We start from the raw sequence: 10,337 nt of genomic DNA, 5'->3' as shown, positions 1-10,337 counted from the left end.
AGCTGAATTATCAGCATCATTTCTCCAAGCTTCAGTTTTACATGACACATCGATTTACTGAGGAAACATGTCTTATTATAATGGATGAAAACAATGCTGCCATTGTTGGTTAACAGTGTTTTAAACTGAGGCAGCATTCTTTGTTTCATGAAATTATTCATGCAGCAGTGCTACTCTTCAAGTGCCAACTAGGGCAGTGAGTCAAACATTTATCCAGCATTTTTGAATACTAGTTTAGGATTTAACTTTCAAATATTCACGCACTAAACTGCACATGCAAATAGTCTATTGAGAAATTACAGAATCTCAGCCAGAGAGCTTTGACGGTTGTCTTGAGAAATACATTGTTTTAGCCATTACACTGAGATATTTGATTTACTATGAAGTTTAGTAGTTTACATGGGGCGAGTCTTGTGAAGATTTAGGAGTTTATGACCCTCCTGCATTTTAGTGTTTTATTGACCCTCAGCAATCAGACACTTTCGACTTCAAGCAAATGTCAGTCAGCAGGCGCTCACCTTCACCTGAATGCCATCAACATTCCTGCTGCGCTTTAAAAGCCTTTGCATTGTGCAACTGTGTGTGAGAAAGTCACCTGTAAAGAAACCACACCTTGACTGTTGAAATGTTTGAGTTTTAGCAAGGTGCTCGTGAAAAGATTCAAACACAACCTGAGATCTTGCTCATTTTTTTATTACTTTTATAACAAAGTGCAGTTGAAAAATGAACAAACTTTTTTTCTTCAAAAAAAAAAAAAAAAAAAAAAACAACAAAAAACCTGCAAATTGAACCAAGAAAAAGACTAAATAATTTATTATACATAATTAACAAGAGATATTTACAGAAAAAAAAACTTAGGAAACTATATACACTTTGCCATTATGAAGGCAATAAAATAGCCAGGCTATTTCCTGGCAGAGGTAGATAAACAAAGAAATGGGAGGGAACATACAATAACTGACAAATTGTAAAAGACACATGGAGTCCAAAACAGTGTATGAACTCTTCAACTCCAAACCTGAAATTCTTACATAGTTCCAGTTTGAACATCAACATTAAATGCAAACCTTCTCTATAAAAAACGTCATCATATGCTAATGATACATTCAACCCCTTATTTCTAACATCCTTTGGATCCAGCCCAAAACATTACAAGAAATAACATGAATGCCAAGAACAACAAGGTAGAACGTGTGTGTGGACTTTAAGGCTAACTATGCATTAAACTGATTATTCGTCCAACATACAGTATATGAAACGCTTTCATAATAGTAAGACTCATGAACTAAATGACTTTACGCAAGTCAAAACACTGAGAACGTTTCCTGCATTGATCATGCACGTTTGCTAAACGAAAAAAACCTCCACAATCTCTTCAAGAGATGCTGCTGCGCTCTTTACAATCAGTCACATGTGTTTCAGTCCTCAAACCAGCCGAGCACTCGACTACTATCAAGTGGCTAAAGTTTAGTCCCGGGTGCTCAATGTCTCTTCAGCTGTTCAAGTCTGGCTTTCAGCTGTTCCTGTCGCTCTCGGAGTTTGTCTCTTTTGCTGGTCAGTCTCTGGTTTTCTGATTCTAGATTTCTGATGCTTTCTTTCGCACGCTTTAAAATCACCACTTTGGACGCCTTGTCGTTGTTGGACAGTTCAGGGACGTTGTCCCGCAGCCTTAGAAAGCAGTTCTTTAACTCGTTGCGCCTTTGCCTCTCCATCACATTGTGCGTCCTCCTCCTCTCCTCTTCATCCTCTGTATCAACCGGCTGTCGGACGACCAGACTGCGAGAGCGTCCAGGGATCTGCAGACCTCGCTGGGAGTCTCCAGAGCCCCGAGTGCGCTTGAGAGGCGGTGAGGGCGGGGGCGGAGGAGAGGCAGGTCGCGGGGCAGCGTAATTGTGCTGCTGCTGGATTTCAAAGTGATAGCGCTTGAGTGCACGCTGCTGCTCCCGCCGGCTGTCCTCCAGCTGCTGCTGGTGCTGAGAGCGTGTCAGGGTGCTGGAGCGCCGCACCGTCACCACATCAATCTCCTCCTCTGTAGAGCACAACAACCGTTACAAGCTGAGCTTTACACTATTATTAGTGCTAAACACACAAATATCAGTGAAGAAGTTATATATCACAATCTAAAATCAATTCATTTAAATACATCTATTTTTTTCCATGTTAAAGTGTGTTATGCTTTTTTTAAGGTATGATAGGCTTAAGATCAACAGATAACTTTAACACCCAGCACTGATAAGCACTGTAAAGGTAGCAAAAGACTCACCAGAATCGCTAGTGGATGACTCTCCTCCTGTGGACAGTGAACCGTAGTCAGACGTGGATTCGATCTGCTCCTGGCTGTCCAGCGGGGAGTCTTCGCTCTCCAGTGCCTGGCAGGCGAGCGCCGCGGTGTGGCAGTCCAGCGTAGAGCCGGCGATCTCCGCGAAAATCTGCGTGTCTATGTCGGAGAGCAGGGGGCTCGTGGAGAGCACCGCGGATAGTTTATCCTCTGTCTGTTTGTCCCCGTCGGGGCGCCACAGGCAGTCCTCTGATAGCGGATCATCTGCTGAAGAAGCGGGCCCGGTAAAGTTCCAGTCCAGTTGGAGAAAGTCTGTGTCCTCCATTAAAAGTTCAGATACTAACTCCAGCTGGTCCACCGTGGACATGTTCTTTGCGAGGCCGGGTTTCATGGGAGGAGACTGAGGCGGTGTGGGGATGCACTGCAGGTCCTTCATGAGGCTCATACAGAACTCATCGTCAAACAGCAACGGCTCGGAGTCGCAGAACCAGTCGTGCGATGGAGAACACGCCTGCAGCATCTTGACGGAACCTGTTAGAAAAACGCACGAGAAAAGAATCCTTTAAAATGAGAGATAACGCGCATCCAAAAGTAAAAGTCCTCCAGTTTTAAGCGGTCGGGTTTTTTCTAACTGGCCTGCTGTCTGTTGTTGTCGAGCACTGCCGATTGTAAAGTTTCGCGGCTCGCGAGTTGCTTTTATTCTTGTTTACAATGTTTGCCCCGCCCCACGGGCGGAGTCGGGCTCGTCAGAGTAGTGATGTCATTAACAGCTGGAAAGGTCCCGCACGAGACTCTTCGCCCTTTTCAAATTCCTCACATTTGAAAAAGTGAATCATGTCTAAACTTTAAGAAAACTAATAAACAAATTCGATTCAAGGAAATATTTAATCTAGAAATTTACAATATATAAGTATATATAATGCTTTCTAGGGTTTTTACTAGAAATATATTTTATACTTCTAATAAGAACTCAACAGACATTTTCTATATTCTCATTGCAGTGATCCAAGTATTTTATTATAATACTAATGTCCAAGTTTTCCACAAAAATAGCTTGAAAATGCATTAAAACAGAAGTTCAAAAATGCACAAACTACCAAAAACTCAATTGCTTAAACACATTATTGTATAAATAATGAATAAAAAGCTAACCAATGCGCGTATGCGTGATTAAATAGATGACCAGTCACAATGTGCATTAAAATTCCGCATTAATTGTTAAAAACACCGGATGAAAACTCGCACAACTTCCTCAAAAAGCTGCATTAACACAAGTTCGAAGTGAATTTCTCTAATTCCTTCACAAGTAAAGCACTTCATGCACAGATATGCGAGAGATTCACGTTGCACGATCCTGGGGAGGAAGAAGCCGGTAGACAGACAGAACACATACAGGAAAGCCCAAAAGTCGCGCCCTTACCTTTTTCAACACTGTGGTGATAAAAGTAGACGGAAAACGTCGGCGAATCTAAATCAACCGTTCGTAAAATTATCTATAAAATCGCTGAAAGTCCGCAGATCCTCCTTGCGGCATGTCAGAGCCCACGCGGACAGAGGCTGGCAGTGGGTGTGGCAACGGTTGGAGACCATTTAATTTTAAAGGGCGACGCACAGCCTTGACTCTTCCGCTCAGAAAACTCGCGCCAAAACTCATTTGACAAATCTTGAATGAAAACCTTTGGTGTTATTATGCCTAATAATAGCCCGTAGCTCGATGTGCGATAAAATCCTGCACGGAAAAGTGGTGCAACAGCCGACGCGGAATGAGGCGAGTATAGATCCGCACTAGAGAATCGGCGGAGCGCTCGTGCACTCAATGAACCGCACAATTCCAAGAAAAAGAAGGAGGGTAGTAGCTCACACACGTGCGCCACTTCACAAATGCCGGCTCCGCTATGCGATTACCATAGTGGTGTCTATAAAAAAATAGAACGAAAGCACGTGACATTGCACTGTGGTCTGTTTTGGCGGGTAATATGTACACGAGCTGAAGGACATACTGTTCTCAAACAGGCACTCCTTATATACACAGATATCGCGCGACGCGAGGGGATAGAAATGTAAATTTAAGAAGCATATTAGAGCGATATAGGCGTGGGTTACGTAACAAAAGAATAGCATCCGGCTGAACACGTGCAGGGTAAACCCCTTTCTCTCAGGTGGCGGGGATGATTTATGAGTCTCCCGCAAACTCGACATATGGGAGGAATCCTGCATTCTTGACGACCGCTGAGCTCAGACTGCCTGCAACAAAGAGACAAATAGTTCCCATACACGTTATTTATAATGCAACTTCAATATGTGTCGTGGCGTTTTCATGCTCTCATATTACATTTGATGATATTTAGAGTGGGATGTTGGAGATGAATAGAGTAAAACGTTAATTAGTTTTTACTTTACTTCCATAGTTGATTAAATATTTTTAGGATTGCAAACTCGTTCTCAAATGTAGTTTACGTATGAAAATATGCTGAAATAAAGATTAATGACAAAAATAATTTTGATAAAATGTTTTTTTTTATCAGTGTGTGTCTTTAGATTACAATCAATAGACATTCATTCATTAATTTTCTTTTTGGCTCAGTCCCTTTATTAATCCGGGGTCGCCACAGCGGAATGAACCACCACAGTCAATATATTTAAAGTATAATAAAAAGCATTAAAAGTGGATTTTGAATGTTTCTTTCAGATTTTCAGGTTATTTATTTATATTATGCTGAAGTGAAAAAGCTTAAAATCTCTAATGTGACAAATGGATGAACAAAAGATGTTTTTGCCTTCAGTGTCTCCAAAACATAATATTTTATACATACTTCAATACAAATGATTATGCATTTTATTAATATATGCTTACACTTATATGTTCATATGTTGTTAAACTGAAATACACTATTTTTTTTATTGTAAATGCACAAAGGATTTGGGAAATGGCCATTGTGCTGGAATGGGCTGAACTGCATGTAATCGGAATGTCCTGTAGATGTTGCCCTCTAGAGGCCTCTGAATGAGGTTTAGTATCAAAGACCCAGTGAACTCCAGACAGCATTACGACACACTGCTCCGTTTGCTTCCTTTCTCAGCAGCTGCTCCTCTATAACTCTGTCCAGTGCACAGCCATGCTGATTCTGGAGCCTGCCTTTTACACATTTTATTGCGCACTTTGACATTTTTTAAACTGATCTTCATTTTTTTTAATGAAAAAAAATTATATATATATATATATATATATATATATATATATATATATATATATATATATATATATATATATATATAATTTGACGAGCAGGGTGGCCACAGTTGAGTTCAGTAAAAAAAATGTTTAGTAAAATAATAATCAAAGATGTAACATTATAAATATTTTAATCATGTTAAATGCAAGTACTGGGTCTTAAATAGTTCAAATAACTTGCGAAAACCAAATTCCAGAGAGGAATAATTGAAATGATGTTTCTTTTACTTTAAAAAAATGCTGGTCCTACTTTATATTAAGTGGCCTTAACCACTATGTACTTGCATCAAAAAATAAATGCAATGTATTGCAGAACACTTCTGGTGCTCTTGGGGTGGGCTACAGGTAGGGTTAGGGTTTGGTGGTATGGGTAGGTTTAAGGGAGGGTTAAGAGTGCAATTAAATATGTAATTACAGAAATTGTTTACAGTTCTTTACATGCTGGTATTTAATCAATCATAAGTACAATGTAAAACATGTATTTTACACAATAAGTAAACTGTAACAAATGATTAGTTACAGCTTAAGTACATATTAGTTAAGGCTACTCAATATATAATGTGGGACCAAAATGCTGTATTCCACACAATTCCTTCATGTTGTCCCAACACAAATCGATTAAGTTAGCTTAATTATTATTTATATTTACAAAAAAACTCAATAATTGTGCTGATTCAGCTTTTTTCAAATAAGTGCAGACATCTTTTTGAGCAGGTATTTCTGCTAAAGTCTACTTATAATAAAATAGGGATCATTTGCTAAATTGTATTGTACATGTAAAATGATTATGAATTGTCAAATAGTTAAAATCTAGTACAGTTGAAGGATTGATTCAAATAATAAAGATTTTAAAAGATTTTTAATTGGTATTTATGTGCACTCAAAAAATGAGTTGTGCTGCTTGTTCAAAATACTTATTTAACATGAATTAAAACAACACAGTCCTTAAGTTTGTCTTGCAGACAACTGAATTGTTTTATGTTCAATCCACTTAAATTTGTAAAAACGTTTATGTTAACTGAAACGATTTGTGTTGGGACAACATAAAGGAATTGTGTGGAACCCTGCATTTTTACAGTGTTTTTTTATTATTTTTTAAATAATTATTGCTTTATACATTAAATGTGCCTAACAAGATTTGCTAACACTTTATTTTAAGGTGTCCTTTTTACACATGTACTTACAATAAACACTGTAAAAAGGCAGTGCTGCACACAATTTATTCATGTTGTCCAGACATAAGTGGATTCAACATAAAATATTTAATTTGCTCAAAAAATTTCAATAATTGCGTTGTTTCAGTTTATTTTGAAAAAGTACTTTAACATACAGCAAAAATCTTTTTTGAGTGTATAGCAATTACAGCTAATTAAACATAACCCCATGCAACTAACCCTCACCCTCACCCTAACCATATTAAGTACATGTAATCAATTAATATACTAGTTAAATGGTAACACTTTACAATAAGTTTCATTAGTTAATGCATTTACTAACATGAACTAGTCATGAACAACACATGTACAGCAGTTATTAATCATAATTGAACATGCATTAATGCATTATTAACATCCAAACTCATGTTTGTTAATATAAGTTAATGCACCGTGAGTTAACATGAACTAACAATGAACTACTGTATTTTCATTAACTAACGTTAAATAACATGAACAAATACTGTAGTAAATGTATCGTTCATTGTTTGTTCATGTTAGTAAATGCATTAAGTAACATTAACTAATAAACCTTACTGTAAAGTGTGACCAGTTAAATGAATAGTTTAAAGTTTCAAAAGCACCTTAAATTAAAGTGTAACCCACAATTTGTTTTTCCCATTGACCTTATTTTTCATGGACGTGTGGACGCAGACATTGGGATCTTTTTGGCTCTAGACTTCTTCATTCACTTCCATTGATTTTTAGATGTTCAAAACAGCTCGTTGTGCTGCTTGATGTTGAAAAAGGATATTTCCTTGTTATATTATTTTACCTTAATGTAAAGTCATGAACAAACTTGTTTGTAGAGCAAGTAGTTTGACTGTTTTCTGCTGTTTATTATTTCTATAGACATTTCTCCTATAGGCAATCTGAAGTTCTAAAACAAGCACAAAACTAAAGCACACTTCAACATCGCAGAATAAGCTCAATATAATGTGTTTTTACAATAGAAATAACCACTAAATAAGGTTATTCATTCATTTTCTTTTCGGCTTCTTCCCTTTAATAATCTGGGGTCGCCACAGCGGAATGAACCGCCAACTTATCCAGCACATGTTTTATGCAGCGGATGCCCTTCGAGCTGCAACCCATCACTGGGAAACATCCATATACACTCATACACTACAGTTAATTTTAGCATACCCAATTCACCTGTAAATGTCTTTGGACTGTGGGGGAAACCGGAGCACCCAGAGGAAACTCACGCAAACACGGGGAGAACATGCAAACTCCACACAGAAATGACCCAGTCGAGGCTCAAACCAGCGACTTGCTGTGCCTTCGTGCTTCCCTTAATGATGTATAAGAATATATAATAGTTGTTATATTTTGAACAAAAAAAAAGGTTTATCCGGACACTATCCAAAATAAAAACGAGAATAGGCCTCAGAGAAAGTTTTGTTAGATGCTTTGTGTTGTCAGTGTGTGCTGGTTAAACTCCACAGGAGGCTTCTTGATGTCGGAGTGTGTTTAAATGTCTTGCATCACTCATTCGCGTTGCTTCAAGCGATCTCTAAAATCGCTGCCATATGCCGTCCAGCTTCGTGGAACTTGAATGACTTGAGTTTACTTGACAAAGCATGCTATTGTGTGAAAGACTGCATCATCAGCACCGCTTACAGAAATCTTGCAACTTTTACTCGCTTCTAATGAGTTTTTTGCGCTTATCAGGGCTGAAGAACACATTGAAATAGACTTATAAAGATGAGCATAAGCATAAAGCGTGCAAAGAGCATTTTCACACACTGTACTCTCAAGGAAACTGTGATCAATGTGCAGATTGAAACTGTTAAAAGCAGGAGACCATTTATTATGCTTGAAACTTGTTGAAATTGTTATATTAGAAGTGCATAAAGCAAAAACTAGTGCACCTTATAGAATTTTAAGAAAAATAAGTAGCAAGTAGGGGCTACAATGAACCATCATGACAAATATACATATGGAATTCATTAATTCATTCATTTCCTTTTTCAGCTTAGTCCCTTTATTAATCCGGGGTCGCCACAGCGAAATGAACCGCCAACTTATCCAGCAGGTTTTTACACAGCCGATGCCCTTCCAGCCGCAACCCATCTCTGGGAAACATCCACACACACTTATTCACACACACACTCATACACTACAGACAATTTAGCCTACTTAATTCACTTGTACCGCATGTATTTACCGCATGTATACCGCATAGGTATTACTTCGTCTTCTACAGAAGATTTGTGGTTTGTAGTTATATATTTGCCATTTATTATTAATTAATATATTTATGGCAAATATATTTTACAAGAAATATCAAAGGTGATACAGTGGTTAGAACGATCGCCTCAAAACAAGAAGGTCACTGGTTCGAGTCCCGGCTGTTTGCAGGTTTTCCCCGTGTTGGCGTGGGATTAAGCTGAAGGAAAATTAATCAATGAATATAAAACAAATCCATAGCTGAACAGCAAAGCATCAAGAAACGTTTTTTTTAAAGAGAATTAAATGCATTTTGTTGGCTATTTTATATCTGCAAGTTACACTTTAAATAAAGTGAAAATCTTATGTTTTTGTCTGTTTAAAATATTTTGTGATTTTATATAGAGAAAAAGTTAGTCATAAATATTATCCTCTATATATCTCTCTAGTTTTTTTTTAGGGTCATTGAAATACTAATATAGAATTTTGTGAGTTGTTTAACCTTCATATTGTAGCTAAATTATTTGAATCAAATTTAAAATGTATATTTTTTTTGTAAAGATTTTGCTGCTGGTCATTCGTAATGCATAGCAAAATCAACAGTGGTAATTAAACTCTGAGAGAGTGATTTTAACCCTTAACCGGTGTATATAATAATCCATACTGGCCAGAGTTAAATTTACATTTTCAAAAGTGATAACAATTGAACACTGGCTGAAGAGTTAAATATGTATTTCTGGTTTTATTATTCACATACTTTATAAATGCAATATACACTATTCTTGTCATGCATTATAAAACATTAAAACTAAATTATTGTTGGTTCAGAGCTAATTAAAGTGCATAATAAACCAATGCAAAACACAGTTTCACATTTCATTTTTAATGAAACACTTAAATGCATGTTGATGTGTTAACATGTAATGTGTTAACCCTTGTAGCATTTTTGTCAATTGTAAAAAAAAGTATTATTATATTATATTATATTATATTATATTATATTATATTATATTATGTTATGTTATGTTATGTTATGTTATCTTATGTTATGTTATGTTATGTTATGTTATGTTATGTTATGTTATGTTATATTATATTATATTATATTATATTATATTATATTATATTATATTATTAACAACTTAGTTTAAGTACTATTTTGCACTATTAACTACTGCCTTTTTACTTGCCTATAATAAAATACATATTGTCATAAGATGTTACATAAATAATAAGATGTTTACTATAACGTATAGATAAATGAGGTAAAATCTTATTCCACATCCCTAAATCTACCCAATACCTAAACCCAAATAGCACCTTAATATCTATTAGTAAGTAATTTATTGAGCTAAAATTTCAGTTAACAGTATAATAATAGCAATATTTTAATTTAAATTTAAAATGCAACCACTTTATTTTATTTTATTTTATTTTATTT

General features: G+C 36.3%; 1 protein-coding gene across 2 annotated transcripts; it reads right to left on the bottom strand.

Annotated features, from left to right (window-relative positions):
- Positions 1-677: 677 nt before the first annotated feature.
- Positions 678-3,828, bottom strand: mych (myelocytomatosis oncogene homolog). Of its 2 annotated transcripts, NM_001126109.1 has the most exon segments (3): positions 786-2,029; positions 2,264-2,809; positions 3,699-3,828. In NM_001126109.1, coding segments are annotated over 2 exon segments (1,083 nt in total). In that variant the 5' UTR covers positions 2,799-2,809; positions 3,699-3,828; the 3' UTR covers positions 786-1,481.
- Between the last annotated feature and the right edge of the window lie 6,509 nt (positions 3,829-10,337).

The sequence above is a fragment of the Danio rerio genome, chromosome 6, assembly GCF_049306965.1.
Source record: "Danio rerio strain Tuebingen ecotype United States chromosome 6, GRCz12tu, whole genome shotgun sequence".
Classification (NCBI taxonomy): domain Eukaryota; kingdom Metazoa; phylum Chordata; class Actinopteri; order Cypriniformes; family Danionidae; genus Danio; species Danio rerio.
The sequence above is the reverse complement of the archived record's forward strand: the minus strand, read 5'-3'. Positions and strand labels throughout refer to the sequence as shown.

Bases quoted from the DNA above. Each gene is read 5' to 3' on its own strand.
- mych (XM_068221744.1), bottom strand. From the start codon at position 2,798: ATGCTGCAGGCGTGTTCTCCATCGCACGACTGGTTCTGCGACTCCGAG. The intron at 2,030-2,263 runs GTGAGTCTTTTG...TGTGCTCTACAG, and splicing joins GTCATCCACTAGCGATTCTG to AGGAGGAGATTGATGTGGTG.